At 42.7% G+C, this 24,468-nt stretch overlaps 1 protein-coding gene across 3 annotated transcripts in view; it reads left to right on the forward strand.

Moving 5' to 3' along the window:
* b4galt7 (xylosylprotein beta 1,4-galactosyltransferase, polypeptide 7 (galactosyltransferase I)) overlaps positions 1-22,082 on the forward strand; it is a 36,909-nt gene extending 14,827 nt beyond the window's left edge. Inside the window, exons 1-7 of one of the 3 annotated variants that reach the window (XM_070877245.1) lie at positions 6,990-7,024; positions 9,088-9,129; positions 10,207-10,539; positions 12,755-12,980; positions 14,329-14,412; positions 18,359-18,463; positions 19,994-22,082. In XM_070877245.1, coding sequence (XP_070733346.1) covers positions 7,005-7,024; positions 9,088-9,129; positions 10,207-10,539; positions 12,755-12,980; positions 14,329-14,412; positions 18,359-18,463; positions 19,994-20,149 — 966 coding nt within the window. In that variant the 5' untranslated portion in view covers positions 6,990-7,004 and the 3' untranslated portion in view covers positions 20,150-22,082. Of the gene's footprint in view, positions 1-6,989; positions 7,025-9,087; positions 9,130-10,206; positions 10,540-12,754; positions 12,981-14,328; positions 14,413-18,358; positions 18,464-19,993 lie in introns of those variants that run through there. The other 2 variants (XM_070877244.1, XM_070877246.1) reach the window with 2 other exon arrangements.
* The last annotated feature ends 2,386 nt before the right edge of the window (positions 22,083-24,468 follow it).

The following is a 24,468-nucleotide window of genomic DNA, read 5'->3' on the forward strand; positions in this document are numbered from 1 at the left end:
TTAGGGGTGCGTGCAATAAAGGTGCAGCAGTTATAATGGGTGACTTTAATATGCACATAGATTGGGCTAACCAAACTGGAAGCAATACGGTGGAGGAGGATTTTCTGGAGTGCATAAGGGATGGTTTTTTAGACCAATATGTCGAGGAACCAACTAGGGGGGAGGCCATCTTAGACTGGGTGTTATGTAATGAGAGAGGATTAATTAGCAATCTCGTTGTGCGAGGCCCCTTGGGGAAGAGTGACCATAATATGGTGGAATTCTGCATTGGGATGGAGAATGAAAGAGTTAATTCAGAGACCATGGTCCAGAACTTAAAGAAGGCTAACTTTGAAGGTATGAGGCGTGAATTGGCTGGGATGGATTGGCGAATGATACTGAAGGGGTTGACTGTGGATGGGCAATGGCAGACATTTAGAGACCGCATGGATGAACTACAACAATTGTACATTCCTGTCTGGCATAGAAATAAAAAAGGGAAGGTGGCTCAACCGTGGCTATCAAGGGAAATCAGGGATAGTATTAAAGCCAAGGAAGTGGCATACAAATTGGCCAGAAATAGCAGCGAACCTGGGGACTGGGAGAAATTTAGAACTCAGCAGAGGAGGACAAAGGGTTTGATTAGGGCAGGGCAGAGTATGAGAAGAAGCTTGCAGGGAACATTAAGACGGATTGCAAAAGTTTCTATAGATATGTAAAGAGAAAAAGGTTAGTAAAGACAAACGTAGGTCCCCTGCAGTCAGAATCAGGGGAAGTCATAACGGGGAACAAAGAAATGGCGGACCAATTGAACAAGTACTTTGGTTCGGTATTCACGAAGGAGGACACGAACAACCTTCCGGTTATAAAAGGGGTCGGGGGGTCTAGTAAGGAGGAGGAACTGAGGGAAATCCTTATTAGCCGGGAAATTGTGTTGGGGAAATTGATGGGATTGAAGGCCAATAAATCCCCAGGGCCTGATGGACTGCATCCCAGAGTACTTAAGGAGGTGGCCTTGGAAATAGTGGATGCGTTGACAGTCATTTTCCAACATTCCATTGACTCTGGATCAGTTCCTATGGAGTGGAGGGTAGCCAATGTAACCCCACTTTTTAAAAAAGGAGGGAGAGAGAAAACACGGAATTATAGACCGGTCAGCCTGACATCGGTAGTGGGTAAAATGATGGAATCAATTATTCAGGATGTCATAGCAGTGCATTTGGAAAGAGGTGACATGATAGGTCCAAGTCAGCATGGATTTGTGAAAGGGAAATCATGCTTGACAAATCTTCTGGAATTTTTTGAGGATGTTTCCAGTAGAGTGGATAAGGGAGAACCAGTTGATGTGGTATATTTGGACTTTCAGAAGGCTTTCGACAAGGTCCCACACAAGAGATTGATGTGCAAAGTTAGAGCACATGGGATTGGGGGTAGTGTACTGACATGGATTGAGAACTGGTTGTCAGACAGGAAGCAAAGAGTAGGAGTAAATGGGTACTTTTCAGAATGGCAGGCAGTGACTAGTGGGGTACCGCAAGGTTCTGTGCTGGGGCCCCAGCTGTTTACACTGTACATTAATGATTTAGATGAGGGGATTAAATGTAGTATCTCCAAATTTGCGGATGACACTAAGTTGGGTGGCAGTGTGAGCTGCGAGGAGGATGCTGTGAGGCTGCAGAGCGACTTGGATAGGTTAGGTGAGTGGGCAAATGCATGGCAGATGAAGTATAATGTGGATAAATGTGAGGTTATCCACTTTGGTGGTAAAAACAGAGAGACAGACTATTATCTGAATGGTGACAGATTAGGAAAAGGGGAGGTGCAAAGAGACCTGGGTGTCATGGTACATCAGTCATTGAAGGTTGGCATGCAGGTGCAGCAGGCGGATAAGAAAGCAAATGGCATGTTGGCCTTCATAGCGAGGGGATTTGAGTACAGGGGCAGGGAGGTGTTGCTACAGTTGTACAGGGCATTGGTGAGGCCACACCTGGAGTATTGTGTACAGTTTTGGTCTCCTAACCTGAGGAAGGACATTCTTGCTATTGAGGGAGTGCAGCGAAGGTTCACCAGACTGATTCCTGGGATGGCGGGACTGACCTATCAAGAAAGACTGGATCAACTGGGCTTGTATTCACTGGAGTTCAGAAGAATGAGAGGGGACCTCATAGAAACATTTAAAATTCTGACGGGGTTAGACAGGTTAGATGCAGGAAGAATGTTCCCAATGTTGGGGAAGTCCAGAACCAGAGGTCACAGGCTAAGGATAAGGGGTAAGCCATTTAGGACCGAGATGCGGAGGAACTTCTTCACCCAGAGAGTGGTGAACCTGTGGAATTCTCTACCACAGAAAGTTGTTGAGGCCAATTCACTAAATATATTCAAAAAGGAGTTAGATGAGGTCCTTACTACTAGGGGGATCAAGGGGTATGGCAAGAAAGCAGGAATGGGGTACTGAAGTTGAATGTTCAGCCATGAACTCATTGAATGGCGGTACAGGCTAGAAGGGCCGAATGGCCTACTCCTGCACCTATTTTCTATGTTTCTATGTTTCTATCCTCCTCACAGCTCACTCTGCCACCCAGCTTAATGTCGTCTGCAAACTTGGAGATATTACACTCAATTCCTTCGTCCAAATCATTAATGTATATTGTAAATAGCTGGGAGCACAGCACTGAACCTTGCGGTACCCCACTTGTCACTGCCTGCCATTCTGAAAAGGACTCGTTTATTCCTACTCTTTGCTTCCTGTCTGCCAACCAGTTCTCTAACCACGTCAATACATTACCCTCAATACCATGTGCTTTAATTTTGCACACTAATCTCTTGAGTGGGACCTTTTGACTTTTGAAAGTTCAAATACATCACATCCACTGGTTCTTCCTTGTCCACTCTACTCGTTACATTCTCAAAAAATTCTAGAAGATTTGTCAAGCATGATTTCCCTTTCATAAATCCGTGCTGACTTGGACCGATCCTGTCACTGCTTTCCAAATGCACTGCTATTACATCTTTAATAATTGATTCCAACATTTCCCCCACTACCGATGTCAGGTTAACCGGTCTATAATTTTCTGTTTACTCTCTCCCTCCTTTTTTAAACAGTGGTGTTACATTAGCTACCCTCCAATCCATAGGAACTGATCCAGAGTCTATAGAATGTTGGAAAATGGCCACCAATGCGTCCACTATTTCTAGGCTACTTCCTTAAGCACTCTGGGATGCAGACTATCAGGCCCTGGGGATTTATCGGCCTTCAATCCCATCAATTTCCTGACTAATAAGGATTACCTTCAGTTCCTCCTTCTCGCTGAACCCTCGGCCCCCTAGTATTTCCGGAAGGTTATTTGTGTCTTTCTTCGTGAAGGCAAAACAAAAGTATTTGTTCAGTTGGTCTGCCATTTCTTTGTTCCCCATTATAAATTCACCTGATTCTGACTGCAAGGGACCTACATTTGTTTTCACAAATCTTTTTCTCTTCACATATCTATAGAAGCTTTGCAGTCAGTTTTTATGTTCCCTGCAAGCTTCCTGTCATACTCTATTTTCCCCCTCCTAATTAAACCCTTTGTCCTCCTCTGCTGAATTCTAAATTTCTCCCAGTCCTCAGGTTTGCTGCTTTTTCTGGCTAATTTAAATGCTCTTCCTTGGATTTAACACTATCCCTAGTTTCCATTGTTAGCCACGGTTGAGCCACTTTCCCCATTTTATTTTTATGCCAGACATGGATGTACAATTGTTGAAGTTCATCCATGTGATCTTTAAATGTCTGCCATTGCCTATCCACCGTCAACCCTTTAAGTATCATTCGCCAGTCTATCCTAGCCAGTTCACGTCTCGTACCATCGAAGTTACCTTTCTTTGAGTTCAGGACCCTAGTCTCTGAATTAACTGTGTCACTCTCCATCTTAATGAAGAATTCTACCGTATTGTGGTCACTCTTTCCCAAGGGGCCTCGCACAACAAATTGCCAATTAACCCTCTCTCATTACACATCACCCAGTCTAGGATGGCCTGCTCTCTCGTTGGTTCCTCGACATATTGGTCTAGAAAACCATCCCCTATACACTCCAGGAAATCCTCCTCCACTGTATTGCTACCAGTTTGGTTAGCCCAATCTATATGTAGATTAAAGTCACCCAGGATAACTGCTGTGCCTTTATTGCACGCATCCCTAATTTCCTGTTTGATGCCATCCCCAACCTCACTACTACTGTTTGGTGGTCTGTACACAACCTCCACGAGCGTTTTCTGCCCTACCCAAACAGATTCCACATCATCCAAGCTAATGTCCTTCCTTACTATTGCGTTAATCCCCTCTTCAGCCAGCAACGCCACCCCACCTCCTTTTCTTTTCTGTCTATCCTTCCTGAATATTGAATACCCCTGGATGTTGAGTTCCCAGCCTTGGTCACCCTGGAGCCATGTCTCCGTAATCCCAATAACATCATATCTGTTAATAGCTGTCTGCGCAGTTAATTCATCCACCTTATTACGAATGCTCCTCGCATTGAGACACCGAGCCTTCAGGCTTTTTTTTAACACTCTTTGTCCTTTTAGAATTATGTTGTAATGTGGCCCTTTTTGATTTTTGCCTTTGATTTCTCTGCCCTCCACCTTTCCTTATCTCCTTTCTACCTTTTGCTTCTGCCCCCATTTTACTTCCATCTGTCTCCCTGCATAGATTTCCATCCCCCTGCGATATTAGTTTAACCCCTTCCCAATAGCACTAGCAAACATTCCCCCTAGGACATTGGTTCCAGTCCTGCTCAGGTGCAGACCGTCCGATTTGTACTGGTCCCACCTCCCCCAGAACCGGTTCCAATGTCCCAGGAATTTGAATCCCTCCCTCTTGCACCATTTCTCAAGCCACGTATTCATCTTAACTATCCTGCTATTTCTATTCTGACTAGCACGTGGCACTGGTAGCAATCCTGAGATTATTACGTTTTGAGGTCCTACTTTTTAATTCCCTAAATTCAGCTTGTAGGATCTCATCCCATTTTTTTTACCTATATCGTTGGTCCCTATATGCACCACGACAACTGGCTATTCGCCCTCCCCCTCCAAAATGCTCTGCAGCCGCTCTGAGACACCCTTGACCCTTGCACCAGTGGGAGCAACATATGATCCTGGAATCTCGATTGCGGCTGCAAAAACGCCTATCTATTCCCCTTACAATAGAATCCCCTACCACTATAGTTCTCCCATTCTTTTTCCTGCTCTCCTGTGCAGCAGAGCCACCCATGGTGCCGTGAACTTGGCTACTGCTGCTGCTGTCTTCCCCTGATGAGTCATCTCCCCCAACAGTATCCAAAATGGTATATCTGTTTGGGAGGGAGATGACCTCAGGGGGACCCTTGCACTACCTTCCTTCCACTGCTCTGCCTGATGGTCACCCATTTCCTATCTGCCTGAGTAACCTTTACCTGCAGTGTGACCAACTCACTAAACGTGCTATTCACGACATCCTCAGCATCACGGATGCTCCAGAGTGAGTCCATGCGCAGCTCCAGTGCCGCAATGTGGTATGTCAGGAGCTGCAGCTGGACACACTTCCTGCACACATAGTAGCCAGGGACACTGGCCGCTTCCCTGATTTCCCACATAGCACAGGAGGAGCATGGCATGGGTATGGGCTCTCCTGCCATGACTTAACCCTTAAATTAACTTAATTTGGCAACAATGCCAAAGGTTACCTACTGATAAGGAAAGAAAACGATTAAATACTCACCAATCCACCAGCCAATCACTTACCTGCTTGGCTGTGATGTCACACCGATTTCTTTTTACTTCTTTGTTTTACCTTCGGCCTCTGCACCAAATAGCCGCTCCCACTTGCTGCTGCTCCTAGTCGTTGCCACTGCCCTTTATCCTCCTGCGCCGTTTCCTTCTCGATGCTGGCCTCTCGTACTGCCGCCGCTCCCACTCGCTGCTGCCGTCCTTTATCCTCCCGCGCTGCTTGCTGCTCCCTCTAATGGCCCCGGCCTGCTGATGGTCTTGCAGGCCAGGACCGTGCCGATTTCCAGGCTGGGCTACCGCACACTGCTCCCTCTAATGGCCCCAGCCTGCCGATGGTCATGCAGGCCGGGACCACGCCAGGCTGCCGCACGCTGCTCCCTCCATTAGAGGGGGTACTTTCACCACAAGGATTGTAGCAGTTCAAGAAGGCGGCTCACCACCACCTTCTCGAGGGCAATTCAGAATGGGCAATAAATGCTGGCCTTGCCAGCAATGTCCACATCCCATGAATGTATTAATAAAAAAGGCTAAAATAATGAAAAACATTTTCAGCTAAGACAATTAACTCCATCAAAAAGGAGCTGGCTAAATATCTGGCTGGGAATGGGTTTAGTGGTTACAAGGATAGATGTCGACCAAGCTGAACAAATACTTTGCACAACATACTAATGCTGTGTAGTTTGGGTGAAGATGAGAAGGGGTGTTGTCTCAAGGGCAGCAGGACCGAGTGGAATAGTGGAGATGTAAAATGGATGAATACTCTGGAGATTTGCTTGATTACCTTCGGCGAGGAAAGAGTATTTCAGCAGAGCATTGCTTCAGGAAATTAAAAAAATAGCATCCATGACATGGCAGATTCTACATGGACTGTGGTAGCAGCAAACTTGATGGGCTGAATTGCTCTTTCTTGTTCAGTACTTTCTCAGATTTGTAAGATTACAGGCTACAAGTTTCTGCTATTCTTTCATATAAAATTGTTTTAGAATGGAGATAGTTAAAAGTGAACATTTTTCTTTTTAAAATGTATTGTATTGTAGCTGTGTGTTATTAACTGGATGTGCATTCTTAAACACTGAGCGCGCAGCTTTGAGCTTGAAGTCAGCCAGAAGAAAGCTTTTTCCATTTTACTCTGCAGCCTGCTGCACAGAGAGTTGTCAGGCACAGCCTGCTGCGCAGAGAGAGTGCTGATGGACAAAGCCTATTGCTGTGAGATGCAGAAGTGGAATTTCCTGTGTATTTGTGCCCAGAGACACGTAATCAGAGCATAAAGCAAGTTCTTGATGTAAATGGTCAAGGAAACTCTGGTGTAAGTGTGTTACGATACGCCCAAATTTCCGGTCTCTTTTATGCCTGTCTATCAATCCCTGCCCCCGAATGCATCTCTGGCCATAATGGCTCTGCCCCCATGCTAAACAGTCGTACACGTGAATTTCCGACAATTATGCAGGTTCAAAGCGGGTGTAAAATTAAGCTCAGAATTTTAAGCAAAGCTGAAAACGAAGCAATTTTCTGGAGTTTTATTCTGATTTTACTGCACGATTTAATAAAAAAAGATATATTCTATTTCTTTGAATGCATTTTTATGACATTGGTATAAGTCACATTAAAAATTGAAAGCATCCATGATTGCATGTTCTTAATGTGCATGAAGGATAGTTAGATGGCTTGAAACTTGAGCTGTCATACTTAAAAAAAAAAAGGAATATATGTTGCGAGTTTGGCGTTTTCCTCAGGACCCGATTGTTACTGCTGATTTCCGCTTGCTTACGGCTATTTTTACATTCCGGTTATGTTAATGAGATTGACAGGATATTTGGGTTTAAGTAGACATTGACAAAATGGGCATAATTTTGGATGTAACTGCCCAATTGCACCCCCACAGGAAATTCCACCCTGCATTGTGTTGCAGAGTGCTTTTGGAAAAAGAAAAAGATTTGCATTTATATAGCGCCTATCACACCCACCAGCTGTCTCAAAGCGCTTTACAGCCAATGAAGTACTTTTTGAAGTGTAGTCACTGTTGTAATGTAGGAAACGCGGCAGCCAATTTACGCACAGCAAGCTCCCACAAACGACAATGTGATAGCAAAAAAAAACAGATTATCTGGTTATTATGTTGATGGAGGGATAAATATTGGCCAGGACACCGGGGATAACTTTCCTGATCGTCTTCCAATAGTGCCATGGGATCTTTGACATGTCCTGCACTGGAATGTTAGCCTAGTTTTAGGTGCTCATGTCCCTGGAGTGGGACTTGAACCCACAACCTCCTAACTCAGAGGTGAGTGTGCTGTCCACTGAGCCACAGCAGTGTATTGCACTGGTGCTCACGGATGAACATACTGCAGAGTACAGTTGGTGATGCAGCATATCACACACAGCGCTGCGAAGTGCAGTGTATCATACGTGCTGTTTTTGGTAGATGCAGTGTTTTGCACAGAACACTATTGTATGCCATGTATGGTACTATTTTGTTCAGAAGGCTTTTGGATGCACTGTATTGCACTGGCTGTTGGCATAGCATTAATTTTCCCTAAGTAACCATTTGTATTTTAATCACTTATTGACAAGTAAATAAGTGTCTGTGTTCTCTTTTTTTTTTGCTGAAATGGTGTTTTAGTAAACCTGTATCACAGTGACATTTTGAAAGCCTGTGTCTTGCTACTGTTGATCTGCCACTGTCGTTATTTCACTCCCCATCATTAATTAGTGAATTCATTGGGGCAGTAGGATTTCTCACCAGCGGTGTCTTTTCTAAATTAACCAATAAGGAGGCACTGAGCTTTGTAGAGCACATTTATAAAGTATTTTCCACTGATGTTACTATCCCCATTTAGGTAAACTAGATTGATGCTACAAAGGGTTGTTGTGAGTTTTGACATCAATTACCAATATTCTTGGCAGGCGCAACCACAATTGACAGCTGAGATTGTCTGAATAAGCTTGCCACAAAGTAAGCACCTTGGTGACAATTCAATGAAATGGTCGAGTAATGCAGTGAGAGCAGTGACTTCACTAAGGTGGGGTTCTCTCTTAAATACATTGTGCGCAGTTTAGTCTGAGGTAAAGCAATCAATGAAGGGGAAGACATTGTGGAACATTGCACAGAAGTGATAAAGCGTAAGTCACCTAAGTCATCACATCTGCTTGAAGGTCGCTGCTCCAATGTAAACTAGAAGTGCTCGTTATAGAAGCGGACACGCATAGCCCGAATACATCAGTGTTTAAGAACTTAGTATTACTCTTGATCTGCTCTCGTAAGTTTGTTCAAAGCATGCAATGTCTTACTGTGTATTAATGGCCACTTGAGTGATCAAATTATTTAAGTCCAAGTGATCTATCCCCTAATTGTTTTGTTCTGCCTGGCAGGGCTCGTGCTCGAGTCGCTCTCTCCACAGAGCAATCCGATTTGTGAGTGGCATATGTTTCAGTGCTACTGCATGTGAGCGTGTCTTGTATAATATGTGGATCCTAATTGTATAGCGTGTATGACTATTCAAATATACCAAGTGCGTGTACAATATGCATGCTAGTGTATTGTGTATTGTATATTGTGCACATGCTTGTGCTATGAACGTACTGAATGTACATCAGCTCGAGCTCGGAGTGTCTTCCCTATTCCCATAAAAGGTGCATGTGTTAGTACAATGAAGGTATATTACATAATTTATATATGCTGGCAGCACTGAGAATGTGTAATGTATGGTTTGCATGTGTTGCTACTGAGCTCAGTTACTGCAGTGTGTTTGCACTGTGTGATGTGCAGTTTGTGTATGGAATGATGGCCTTTGAATGGTATGCATTTTTGTGTTGAATATGTGTGTGTGGAAATACAAGAACACAGCTAATGATGAAACATGGGTTTGTTTTATACTATGCTTTCAGTAAGCATTTGAGACTTTTCATTGCTTAATAATCCTGAGTGTTGCCAACCAGGGATATGGCAACATAAAGCCAAGTACATGTTGTCTGTTTTGAGTGTTCACAGAACACTGGCTGACTCTAAAAGGTGATGAATGGACTTTTTTACCAAAACTAATTATTTTTAAATTGGAACAGTACAATACGGACGTTTATTGAAAAAGCACGTCATTAGATGTGCCGATCCAATTTGAATATGCTACGTGTGTGTGTGACTTTCAATCTACTGCGACAGTAATGTTCCTGAACATTTCTCAGTATATAGGCATGCCGACAATCTTGCTTGGGCTCTAATGCAGTGTAAGATATAGAAAAAGGTGTTTAGCTCTTTAATATCTTGAGTAAAGACTGCATGGCAATACTTAGCAGTTAGGCATAATCACTGGTGCAGTGAGGTTTTACTCTTGAAAGGATCAATCAGGAAAATACAGGTCCTGAACATGAGCACCATTCGTTTGGTGCTTGACCCATTATCACTAACATTTTCTATAGCTTTTTTCAGGCCTGGTGTTTCTAGCCATTGAGTGTCTTCATGAACTAAAGTGTCTGTGCTGTTGTCCTTTTCAGGTCAGGACTGCTCCTTAGGATGTTGCCTAGAAGATGTTCCATCTTTAAACTGTTCTGTACATTTATAATCCTCGGATTCTTCACTGTTATGTGGCTGCAGTACAACTGCAGAATAAACAGCAGCCGGAGAAGCAATGATGATGCCTCGGTGCACAAGTCCTGTCAGGAGGAGACTGACGATCCTGCCTGGGGCCCTCACAAAATTGCGATCGTTGTCCCTTTTAGGGAGCGTTTTGAAGAACTATTGAGCTTTGTGCCATACATGCACACGTTTTTAAACAAGAAGAAAATCAGACACAAGATCCTTGTAATCAACCAAGTCGATCACTTCAGGTACTGGGCTTCAAAAAATATAATTAATGGAAGTACTTTTAAATAATCTTGCAGTCGTTTTTCTTGTCACACAGTAAGAATCAAAATCTTCTGTTGGTAACCTATCCAAGGAATGTCACAGCAGGCTGAGAGTTTGTATGGCAGGAGTTAATGGAATGACAAGCTTCCAATTTCAGTAGCAGGGGTTATCAAAACTATCCAAATTGAATGTTTTTTCAACACTGTTTCAGATCATGTTCATGCAATCATTGCCTGATGCCAGTAATATGTCAGCAGCTCTGAGCTACTGAGATCTTGAATTGTAGTGAGTTTTGCATTTTCCTTGCCCTCCCCAAAAGAAAAATATGATCCTTACAGTAGCTCCACTAAAAGTGAGAAGAGTGGCAATTCCAACTGTATGTGCAAGACCGTGCAGTTACTGGCCACACTGTAAACGGAGACAGCAGGGCATCAATGCATCTTGGGCGGGTAGTGTAAACCGGGCAGTAGCTAATCGGCAGCAAAAGAAAATGGGGTAGATTGCAACACAGGCTGCTGATTTCCACTAATGACCAAGACTAATTTATAACCCAGTAATTCTAGGGGTGGGTTGAGTAAATGTTAAGTATGTGTCCCACGATATGTACATGTATGTCTATCCTATATACTTGTAATAGTTATAAGTTTTTTTTTCTAATTTCCAAAGCAAAATCTATCCTGTTTATTTTCCCTCCGGTAGTAAATCTTCCACATCAGTAGGGTCCATAGACTACCTAGCTGGGGCTAGGGTTTCTGCAGAAGGCAATTTAAGAACAGCTGGGAAGAGAAGGGCAGGCCAAGAGCAGCATACTGTAGAATAAGGCACCAACCCAATGAAGCGACAGCAAAACACTACCTACATGCCTGAAAGGGTGGTGGAGGCAGATACAATTGTGGCTTCCAAAAGCGAATTGGATAAGTACCTGATGGAAAATAATTTGCAGTTCTACGGAGAAAGGGTGGGGGAGTGGGACTAGTTGAAGTGCTCTTGCAGAGAGCTGACACGGGCTCAACGGCCGAATGGCCTCCTTCTGTGCTGTAACCATTCTATGATTCTAAACGCCAAAAGCAGCAGTGGGTAAGCATTTTTTTGTTCTTTATTAGCTAACCAATCCCACAGCCAATGAATCAGAGCAAAGCTCTGTAGCCCTATCACATACAGTTGAGAATGGTGGTGAACTGTCTTACAATAGATCAGAGCAGGAGGCTCCATGAACATCCTATTCTGCACCACTTTGGGAGACCAGCATGTGAGTGCAAGAGACAAGACTGAAGTGTTTGCAAGTGGCATCAGCCAAAATTACCGAGGGGACAATCATACTCTGCCTCCTCCCAAGGTCCATGCCATCATAGATTCCAGTCTGGTTCATTGAATGTGACATTAAGTAGTGGAGGAGTGCACTGGACATAACAAAGACTAGGCCCTGACAACATCCTGGTTGTAGTGCTGAACATTGTGCATTACAACTAGCTAGCCCTCTACCCAAGCTATTGCAGCGATTACGCTAATATCTACCAAACAATTTGGACATACCTGGGGAATTTTCCAATCATCAGCCTGTCAGTTTCCTCCCAATCATTAGCAAAGTGCTGGAAGAAGTCATTAATGGTGACATTTACTCACCGATAACCTGCTTGCTGATGTTCAATTCAGATGCTACCAGAACCACTCAACTTCAGACCTTGTAACAGTCTTCATCTAGACAGGGACACCAGAGTTAAGTGTAAGAGAGGTGAGAGGCCTGTGGTGACCCCTAGACCCATCACCTAAAACTTTTGCCTCTGGGGACCAAATATGGACTTCAAACCTGCTCTCCTTCCCTCCCCCCCCCCCCCCCCCCCTCCCCGCCCAGCCCTCCGACTGTAACTCCACCTCTGATAAGCTAACTGTTTAGATCATGCCTTAAGATAGATGGCAGCTGAAGGACGCTCTTATCTCAAATGCAGGGTGGTGCTGTGTGCATGTTTTTAACCATTGTATATTATATAGCAGAAATGGAACTGGCCTTGTTTTAAGCAACTACTCCACGGGGACGAGTTAACTGATTCTAGCCATTTCTTCTGAACAGTCATCAGCAATCAGTTTTTAAAACAATAAAAACTCAGAATCGAAAGAGTCGAAAGGATCCTATTTTAAATTTTGGGGGGTTTTAAAAAAAAGGACCCCGAGTGTGCATTCATAATTTTATATCTTCAGGTTTAATCGAGCCTCTTTAATAAACGTGGGTTTCCTGGAGAGTGGGAATGATACGGATTACCTCGCTATGCATGACGTGGACTTATTGCCCCAGAATGACCAACTGGACTATGGGTATCCTGAAAAAGGACCCTTCCACGTGGCGTCCCCAGAACTTCATCCCCTCTACCATTACAAGAACTACGTGGGAGGCATCCTCCTTCTCACCAAGCAGCACTTTGAACTGGTGAGTAACAATACAGCATGGAGGCCGTAACTTGAGGTGCCGCTTGGTTGAAGGAGACCTGCAAGAATAGGAGAAAAATAGTTAAATTAGTCATTATTACCATCGTGAGTAATATTTATAACCACTTGGAACTGTGATGGAGTTAGAAATGAAAGGGTTGAATGTGACTGAACGCTGCCTGGTTTACAATTGCCTCCAGGATAAATTTTAAACAGGAGGATATCACTGGGTAAAGAAAGACTTGCATTTATAGAATGCATTTCATGACCTCCGGATGTCATAAATCGTTTTACAGCTAATGAAGCACTTTTTGAAGTATAGTTACTGTTTTAATGTAGGGAAACACAACAGCCAATTTGCGCACAATGTCCCACAAACAGCAATGAGATAATGACCAGATAATCGATTTTAGTGATGTTGATTGAGGGATAAATATTGGCTAGGACTCCCCTGCTCTTCTTCGAATATTGTCATGGGATCTTTTCAGTCTGCTTGAGGGGGCAGACAGGCCTCTGTTTAACGACTTACCCGAAAGCCTGCACCTCTGACAGTACAGCACTCCCACAATACACTGAATTGAATTGTCAGCCTAGATTATGTGCTCAAGTATCTGGAGTGGGAATTGAACCCACAACCTTCTAACTCATGCTGCCACCTAGCCAAGGCTGGCATCATTGGGTAGTTTTCTTTACTAATCGTAGAACTTGCCAATCATAAAACTTATTGGAGCTGAAGCCATCAGCTAGCTCATTAAACACAGCAGAATGTTTCTCGGGCACAAGCCTTTCAACCCAATAAATTTTCAGTAGAAATTTCTCGTTATTTATTGCTGTCTACAGATGTCAAATTGCAGACATTAAGAATAGTCCCTGTGATGTGGAACAATTGTATTATTTTGAAGAGGTGATTGTCAGATGGGAAAGGAGTGTCCTTTTAATGCCTCTTTTTTTCATTAGTATGTAAGCTTTAGTCTACATGTTGTGAAACATGCTTTTTTTTATTGTGATCTGATGGTCTTGAGATTTGTTTCCTGCCCAACCTGTTCAGATCACTGCTGCTTTTCAATAATTAATCATTCCAATAAGGAATTCAGGGAAACTTCTTTACTCAGGTGTGAGAATGTGAAACTTGCTCTCACATGGAGTGGTTGAGGTGAATAGCCTTTAAGGGGAAGCTAGATAAACACCTCCGGGTGAAAGGAATAGAAGGATATGTTGATGGGGTGAGACGCAGCAAGTTTGGGAGGAGGCTTGTGTGGAGCATATATTCTGGCATAGACTTGTAGGGCTGAATGGCCTGTTTCTGTGCTGTAAATTCCATAAATTTCTTTTTATTTCTATTTTTGCAGTGTAATGGGATGTCAAACCGGTTTTGGGGATGGGGCCGTGAGGATGATGAATTTTACCGTAGAATAACAGCAGCAGGACTGCAGGTAATCATCGCAAATTAATATACATCAGAATTTATATGAGAAGGCCTTAAACGCTCCGTATTAGTGTAAGGAAATTTTAACTCTGCTCTGTTGTGGAATTCCTGTTTCATCTGTTCTCGGTAATTTCTCAGCTATGATTCTTGCTTGCTCTTTTCAATCTCTGATCTCTAGCGAACTAGGATGAAACCGGAATGGTGCTCAGAAAGATGGTGTATAGCACCACGAGTGCTTGGATGATTGACATGGCAGCAGGCAATAAAAGTACTATTGGCTTTTATAGAACATTGTATTTGTTGTTGGTGTTCTTTCAATTCAGCTTTTCTCCTCTCCTCCTTTCTTCATGGCACAACCCTTTGAGATAAGAACATAAGAAATAAGAGCAGGAGTAGGCTAGCCAGCCTCTTGAGCCTGCTCTAACATTCAATAAGATTATAGCTGATCTTCTACCTCAACTCTACTTTCCTGCACTATCACAGTATCCCTCGATTTCCCCTAGTGCCCAAAGATTTATCGCTCTCGGTCTTGAATATACTCAACGACTGAGCGTCCACTTCCCTCTGGGCAGATAATTCCAAAGATTCACAACCCTCCGAGTAAAAAAAAAAAAAAAAAAATTCTCCTTGTCTCAGTCCTAAATGACCACCCCCTTATCTTGAGACTATGACCCCCTAGTTCTAGACTCTCCAGCCAAGGAAAACAGTCTCTCAGCATCTATCCTGTTAAGCCCCCCTCAGAATCTTATATGTTTCAATGAGATCACCTCTCATTCATCTAAACTCCAGAGAGTATAGGCCCATTCTACTCAATCTCTCTTCAGAGGACAGCCCTCTCATCCCAGGAATCAATCTAGTGAACCTTCGTTGCACTCTCTCTAAGGCAAGTATATCCTTCCTTCAGTAAGGAGACTAAAACTATAATCTGTATGCATGTTCGTCTATGAATTCCCTAACATGGCCTTTGTTGTAAGAGTCTATTAAACCTGGTGTGGGGTCATTGCTTTACACTGATGTATATCGGAAATAAATAATGGCTGTGACCATTATGGTCACTAATTGTTTCCATGGAATTCCTTGTCACGTAATAAAAAGGTGGGTCCGGAATTTACTGTGAATGTGTGGCCAGGGACATGCGCAATCATCATTTAAATCCAATTTCCGGAGTAAAAGAGCGAGGAAATTTGGGCGCAAGTGTGTTGCGCACATATTTACAATACGCTCAGATCTTTATGCCCGTTCACTGAGGCCTGTGTCCAGATGCATCGTGGCTCATTATTGTGGATTTCTCCCCCGCCCCCACCCCCATGGTAGAGAACAGTACATGCAAAATCCTTCGATTACATTGGTTCAAATGGGGGGTAAATTTACACCAAAAATTTAGGTGCAACAGGACCTAAAGTCATATATTTCTGTTGTTTAATGGAGATTTTTTTAAAACAATGTATTTATTTATCTTCACTGCACTGTATTTTCTGTTTCTTTGTATATATTTTTATGGGAACAGAATGAGTTATATTAAAACATTTTAAGCTTTCACAATTGCATTTTCTTAAACATGCTGGCTAAGAGTTTACGCTTGTCAATCCATCTGCAAATTGCACTCAGAATTGCGTTAGTTTTCAGAATTTAATTTTTTGTTCAAGTTTCCGCTCCAACTCATTTGCATGTGCCGAACGTAAAATCTGCCATGAACCAGTGCAGTCGGGCAACGTTATAGAACTTAATTTTTTTTTAAAATTTGCATTAAAAAATACTCCTTGATATATTTAAGAGTGGTAACCTGGCGCAGTTTTAATGACCCAGAATTTGTAGTCAGCGGCGAAGCGAAGGTGTTTGCCATTGGCCTTGAAGTACGCTTCACACCAGGATCTCTCGATCCCTGTGTTGACAACTTTGGGTTTTCTGACGTTCAGTTCAAACCAATGGAGTATAGTGGGGATACCCTTGTGCAAACTGCTGTAACACCAACAGGCTGTCTAAGCAGCCAATCAAAACACAGAATTCTTACACAGCAAACAAGGAAGTGACTAAGCTCTTAATATTCTAACTTTTAAAAATAGTTAGGGAGCAAAACAAAGATTGGCCTCTCTCAAAGGGAAGGGAAAACCTGAAATAAAGATGGACAAGCTTCTTAATGTTTTTTTTTTAAACTTAATTTTTTATTTTTTTATTAAAATTGACAAATTTCATACTATACAAAATTAAAATTAGTTTTCCTGGCCCTTAACATTTGTTTAGAAGTCAGTACGCTGTGACAACCCGAGTTACACCTAATCCCTTTTGGTCTAACTTTTAGTTGGGTATTTACCAGTGTAATTACTGTGGAAGAGCCGAAGTTTTTGTTGGTTTCCCTGATTTGAATGATTACACAGATTGCCAGCTCTGTTGTGGGGCGACACAGCGCAGGCTGTTTGAGCCGTGAATGACAAATCACAACTTCAGGATTTCCACATGCGCCAAATCCCAAAGTTGCAGTCAGTTTCAAAGCCGGAATAACTGCAAACACTGCCAGTTCGCCGTCGTCCTGACCGCAAACTTCAGGATATTATTACAGCTAAAAATGGGTATAAATAAGTATCTAGTGGTACATGTGAGTAACCTGATTTTAAATCATTGAAAATGACTTCAATAAACGATACAGAACCATTTACTAGTTACATTGGTGTGTAGTAGTCAGTTTGAGTAAATTAAATATGTGTTAATATTTAAAAGATTTTAAAAGGTGCCTATTAGGGTCCTTGCGCCTTTGTTAAAAAAAGATTAATTTTAAGAGCCTACTCGAAGGCCCGCAAATGGGTACAATTAGCAAAACTTACCATGGTGATTAATTTGATCTGAGACCAGTTTTGTGGGCGGGGCCAGCTTCCAGTGCTATGTTTTTTAAACTAGCGCAGAAGATCTCGGAAACTCGATTTGCACTGGACGTAATTTGTGCTTAAAATTCCTCGATCTTTTACGCTGGTTTGGCCGATTTTGGGCGAAATACGCGAATAAACCAATGCAACCAAGTGGAAACTCTAATGTAATGGTTATATGGCTTCAACTGTTCATTTCCATACTTAAAGAAGGAATATATGGTGTGAGTTCTACGCTTTTCTCGGGCCCGGATATTTCATACTTGTTTCTAGTATTTGCTAATGTGATTAGCAGGAAATTTTGCTGCCAATTGGCATTGTCAACTCGGCTGTGAATTTTGCGTAAGAGTTCAGTGTAACTCGCTGATTATGCCGCACAGGAAATTCCAGGCCGGGTTTTACATTATGTTAAAGCTAGACTACGAGGTCAGGTGACAAGAAAAGCATATAATTGAGCAATAATACTGCATGTATTATAATTGTGTTCTGCAGTAGTGTTAGGCCTGTACATGTTGTAAATATCTTTGCGTTAATCCCTGAGACACTTATCCCACAAAAATATTCTTGTGTTGATTATTGCAGAATTGCATGAGGGAGAGAATGTCTAAGACAGTTTGGAATTTCCCATGGAATGCATGTGTTCCCATCCCTGAAAAAAAAAATGTGTGCTATTAAAAGCAATTCTATATTAACAAGAATATTGAGGGGTTTCTTTGCTCTCTGGTTTACACAGTTAGCAAGACCCCTAGATTATATTACAGCATTTAGCCTATTCAGTTATGTCTTGCTGTAGGTTTTTTAAAATTTGCTTTATACGAAGCACATTCTTCCACTACTTCTGACTGGGCTTTGATCTTGTTATTTGTGCTTTACCTTCCCATCCCATCCCATCACGGGTAGAAGGAGAGTTGTTGCAGTACTGTGGATTTCTGATTTGCCTTCTTGCCTAAACTCACTCTTTAAAAATTTATGCAATGGTTCTTATCTGTTTGAGAAGGGAACTAATTTACTGCCTCGATAACACAAAATGGATTGCAAGCTTTTTCCACTGTACAGCAGACTTGAAACAAAATGTCTCTTATTTTGAATGTGTAGCTTTACCGTCCCACTGGAATTATAACCGGGTATAAAACCTTCAGACATATCCATGACCCAGCATGGAGGAGACGAGACCAGAAGAGAGTGTCCGGACAGAAGCAGGTATGGAATGTACTCCTTCCATCAGTACCAGTGGGTGCAAGTGGGGTATAACTGCAGTACCTTTGGGTCCCAGTAGGGAGTATACTGCACCCAGCAGTCGCAACAGGTCAGAGCAGGGGATATACTGCACTCATCAGTATTAGTGGGTTGAGTGGGAAAGCAATCATCAATATGGGGAATATATTGCAGTCATCATCAGTACTATTTGGTCTGACTGGGGGATTATACTGCAATCACCAGTACCAGTGAGTCCAACTGGCATTACATTGTGGGCCTGTGCAGGAGGTACACAGCGATCATCAGGAAGAGGAGCCATGCTGTAACTGCAGTAGTGGGCATGAGAAAAGAAAATGCTACAGTCATTGATACCAGAAGGTGAGCATGATAGGGATAGGTTACAGTTAACAGTGGGTCCAAGGAGAGAGTATGCTGAGGTCATCAATACCAGAGAGTGCAGTATAATCATCAAAATCGGTGGGTTTCGAGCTGGATGTAATGCTATGTAGTTTTTGATCAGAGTTAATTTATTTGGTTAAAGTTTGAACAAACCAGCGCTGCTTAAAACTACAAAATGTTTAACCCTTACACTAATTACTAAAGCTTCACTGTTTAGAGGCTCCGTACAGGATGCTGCAGTACTGAATGACCTCTTTACTGATGTGCCATTGTCTGTGATGCAACACAAGGTACTCATAGTTCTAGGTTTTGTTGCCATTTTTATCTCTCTCCTTCAGTCCACTTTGGCTGATAGATCAGGAAAGCAATCTGTGGCCACGTCTCTCCTAAAGCTGATAATTGTAGAGATGTGTGATAGCCACCCAGGGCGATTTTTGTTCTTCTTACCTGTGGGAAAACTGGTCTGCTCACTGGTGCAGTTCAGATTTGGAAGTTGCTGTTTGTGGCCATGGTTCCTGTCTTTAAAAGAAAATGCCCCCATTAAGATTTCCTGATGCGTGTTGTGCTAAGCTAGGCAGACTAAAAGGCTCCAAGCGCAACCCTGGTCTTTGCTGAACCACAACCAGAACAACTGTAAAGGGCAGAACAGTTGGCTGGGGTTCCCTCTCCTGATTACTGTTCAGTGATTTTTGCTAGAAAGTGCAGATGTAGACTTCAGTTGAAGCCAGGATCAAGCTGATGTTGTGATGCCCTCCACAAATGAATAGCATGGGATCCTCCCTGTCTAGACCTGCACATATGGTCACTTGGGCAAGGTACCGGAGGGCTGCTGATACTCATTGGACCATATCTATCAGCGTCTTCAGGACAAGAAAGTGATGGGGGGAGCCTGTTGTCCTTAGACAGTTGAAACCACTTCTATATCCTCTTGCCATTGGGAGCAGAAGGCGCAGTAATGGCTGCAGAGAAGAGTTGGGTCGATTTATTGTTATCTGTTCCTGTTAAATAATGGGAATTAGTATAACTAAAGTGGATTCAACAATATTTGATTCTGCCCTCAGTTCTTCCAGTCATGTGATGGGGGCTAAAATTACTGATGCACATCTCTGTTTATTCTCCCTCCTTTATTAACAGGAACAGTTTAAGGTTGACAAAGAAGGTGGTTTAAAGAACTTGAAATACAAAGTTGGGTCCAGAACGGAGCTGACGATTGGAGGGGTGCACTGCACCATCATCAACATCCTACTAGAATGCGACCTGGACGAAACCCCTTGGTGTGTAATAAACTGATGGACAGAAGCCAGACATAATTGGATCTCACTTTGCTGATATGGGATTGCCGACATGGTGAATGGGCCTAATTCTGTGTGGTTTGGGGCTCCTATTTCTACCGGTGATGCTCTTAACACGTAATGTCTTACCAGGTGGTGGAGTAGTGGAGCATTAGACAGAGGCATAGACGGAATCCCGTTCTGATGACTGACCCATGCTGATCAATGTTACAAATTATTGCAGTGTTTGACAAGCCAGTTGCAAGAGATCTTTAAAGCTGGAGTCTCTGTGGTTGGCGATGTAATATGCTACTCATGGGAAGTTGCTCATAAATTAACAAAATCCAAATGCAATTTAAATTTTTGTTTATAATTTTTTAATCTAAAACATTTTTCTAAACCCTTATTTTATTATCAAGGACAAGACTTGTAACCCATTGAAGGTGGTCTCCCGTTGGATTGTATTCTGTCGCTCAGTGGCGAAGCAGAGGCCTTCTACCATTGTTGTACGATATAATCTGCCTGGAGCCTGTCTGTAAGAGATCACTAGAGTAATGAGGAGCATTGTCGGTGAAAGGAACCTTTTACCTGAATGAAGTGTCCACCCAGAAACTGGTTGGTGTGTCACCTTTCCCTTTCAGAATAAACAGGGTACCCACCAACTCCAGCAGGGTGATTTAGAGACTAACAGTGATCCTTTTTGATTCATAGAGTGATGGAACAAATGTTTACAAAGAAATGAATGTTGAAGCCACATTTGATTTATTTCCCTTTGTTGGTGAAAATGCTTGTTACATGGAGATAAACAGCCAGTTTACTACAGTCTACCGGGTGGCCAGATGGATTTATTGTGTGCTGTTAACTGATTTTGAAACTCAGACAATGTTAATGTTCTAAGGGTTACTGTCTCTGCAATTAGAAGCTACATTCCAAACTAAGTGTAGAAAATGGAAATTATTTTATAATGAAGGAAAAGAACACCATAGTCTAGCATAAGGCAATGTGCTTTGCATTTTATTGATGATTCACACTGGTATATGAAAAGGCAGCCTCGGTACTTGGGGTTATTGTTACAATAACAGGTTGGATGACTCCACAGCTCTAACTTTTGGGGCATGCTCATCTTGATTCTTACCCAGCAAAAATTCCAATAAGGTGGAGCAGAGCAGAAAGTGTGGTTTCTCTTGGTTGTTCTGCCATCTGGTGGAAAATTTGCAATACTACAACAGTAAAGTATTAAGTGAATGGACACTTTCTGAACCAGATGTTTTATTCTACAGTGTCATTTATGATGGAGGACTGAAGGGATCTTTAACCCTTAATAATTTTCTTTGTTCTGCTTTGAAGCTGTATTGTAGATCAGAATTTTTCAGTTCCTGGAGTTTCTTTGAATTTTTTTTAAACCTGTACATATCTCTCAAAAATCAAAGTTTTCTGAAGTGATGGAAGATGAAATGAATTGTAAGCAGTGGCAAAAACTCTGGAAAGACAAAAAAAAGAATTATAGCAGATTCACAGGAAGAGACTTGGAGACAAATATGAATATTGCCTGATTTCCTTCTGTATTCTTGAAGCATTTGGATTAATTGAAGTATTCAATATGTCAATGGCACAAAGTTGCACATTTCTTGTATACCCGACAAAAGGGTACTTTACCAGGTACTCCATGTTAATGGCTGATGTAGGTCTACTGCAATGAGCTAAGGCAGTGTTACCTATTGTTTGGTACTTGTGAATGAAATATAAGGGAAGAATTGTAAGTGAATCTAAAATTGGAAAGATTTTTTTGAAAATTACAGGTTGTTTGTGTTTATTATGCTTTGCTATATAGGTCCATGAAAAAAGGATGTGATGTATTCAGTATTAGTGAGTGGAAACTGCCATTTCATTACATTTCTTTATTGTATTTATTAATTTTTCAGATTATCATAGAAATAAATTAATTTTATCAATTCTGTTGTACTGTACTTTGAATATACTGAAGGTTTACTTTTGAAAACACGTGTTGCTTGATGGGGGAACTGAAGAGTTCATAGCGTTAGTAATTCTGCTTTTTACCCTGAGTTGTTTTGGATCCAGCCCAGAGAGAATGATGGAGTCCTCTCTCTGATGGAGACAAGGCGGCACAGTAAACTAGAATGCTTCAATGGGTAAAGGTGCTACTCTACCCGAGATTTACAAGTGGGTGCAGAATTTGGGAGGCTTGCTTTGTGTTTAAAGTCACAGAAGTGACTGAAATTTTCCAGTCACCAGAACTCTTGTGCACACATACCTTTGCCGGCTGTTCCTATAAGACATTACTACCAATCCCACTCGAATTCTCTCCTGAGCATCTCTGCCATGCTACCTTACTCCGTGTCTTCAAAAGCCTCCCCCTCCAACCACTTCCCAGTCTCTAGTCTCTCTTTCTTGTCAAGATCCTTGAATATCTCATCGCTTCCAAGTTGCATGCTCACCTCTCCCACAACTCCCTGTTCAAAGACCTTCAGTCTGAATTCCACCCTATCTATACCAGAGTCTGGTCAAATTCATCACTAACCCTCTGTGACTGTTGTTTCATCCCTTCTTGATCACAGTTGATCAAAATATCCGTTTCCTCTGCATCTCCTCTGTGCTCCCCCTCGGTGGGACTGCCTAATGGTTCCACTCTTGCCTGTCCCGATGCATCTCCAGTAATGACTTCTGCAACGCCCACATACTCACCTCTCTAGTCTCGCAAGAATCCATACTCTGCCCCCTCCTCTTAGTCATCTACATGCTGCCTCTTGGTGACACCATCCATAGACACAGGCCCAACTTCCATGTTTATGCTACCTCCCCTCCATTTCCCTTGATGCCATGACCATTTCCATGCTGTCAGACTGACATTAAGGTGTGGATGAACCAGAATTTCTTATAATGAAACATCAAGAATATCAAAGCAATCATTTCCGGGCCCTGCTAAAAACATGCACCCTTCATCCCCCTTCACTGGCTGCTCTCTCAGCCTCAAGGACACTGCATGCAACCTTGGCATTCAATTTCACCCAGATATGAGCTTTCAACCCCATATTCTATACCCTACCAAGATTGCTTATTTCCTCCTTTTCAACTTTGCTCAGCTCTGTCTTTGCCTTAATGCCTCGATGCTGAAACCCTTATCCCCCTCGATGCTGAAACCCTTATCCCCTTTTTTGTCACCTCTAGATTCAACTTCTCCAATGCCCTCCTAGTTAACTTCCTCACTGCCACCCTCCATCCATAAACTCTGAATCATCCACAATTGCACCCTGTTCTGTATTCATCCCCATTTACCTGCTCTTGCTGACTCTCAATGGCTCACTATCCCCACAACAGATTGAATTTAAAACTTTCATCTCCAAGTATCCCCATGTTCCTCCAACGTCTCACACCACCCAAACTCTGCAACATTATCCAGCCCTGGGCCTCTTCATATTTCCTCCAGTACTCTGATGCTGGTCTCTTTCGTTCCCGCCCACCCCCCTCTACATTTAACCTTCAGTGGTATAGCAAGTGTAGCAATCAGTACCTGCTGACCCACATAGTGGTCTTAAATGGAGTCCGCCTAAACATAGTGTGAAAGTTGGGAATTTGGAGAGGGTAAAGGAGGTGCTGTGTTTTGCCTGCAATACTTGCAATGGTTTGCATTACAGGTAAATATGTAATCTACTTATAACTTAAACTAGATCGTAATTCGATTTAAAAAAAAAAAACAAACAAACAAGCTAAGTTAATGAAATACATAAACTATAAATAAGTAAAACAAACAAGATTAGATAGGGATGGCAGTGCAAGTGGTGTGCCGCAATGACAGCATGTGGGGGTTTGTGGCGAGCATCGTGATCCTGGACGACCAAGTATGCAGTAATTGCATCTCGAGGAACTTCAGCTTAGAGTTGTTGAGGTGGAGTCCAAGGTGCAGACATTGCGGGGCATCAGGAAGGGGGAGACTTACCTGGACACTTTGATCCAGGAGGTAGTCACACCCCTTATGTTTGGTAGTGGTACAGGTCTGGTTAGTGGTCAGGGACAGGAGGGTATGACTGCGACTCAGGCAGGTAAATGATCCAGGTGCAGTGCTGGAGGAGCCTGGACTTTTGCCCTTTCCAACAGGTGTGAGGTTCTTGCCTCCTGCAGGGTAGATAGGCAAACTGACTGTGGCACTGTGGTACAGGAGGCCATTCAAGTGGGGGAAATGAAAAGGAATGCTGTAGTGGTTGGGGACAGAATAATCAGGGTGATAGATACTATTCTCTGCAGCAGTGACTAGGAGTTCCAAAGGCTGCCTGCCCAGTGCCAAGGTTAAGGATCTCTCCTCGTGGCTGGAGAAGAACTTGG

Source organism: Pristiophorus japonicus, chromosome 4 (genome assembly GCF_044704955.1).
Source record: "Pristiophorus japonicus isolate sPriJap1 chromosome 4, sPriJap1.hap1, whole genome shotgun sequence".
Lineage (NCBI taxonomy): Eukaryota > Metazoa > Chordata > Chondrichthyes > Pristiophoridae > Pristiophorus > Pristiophorus japonicus.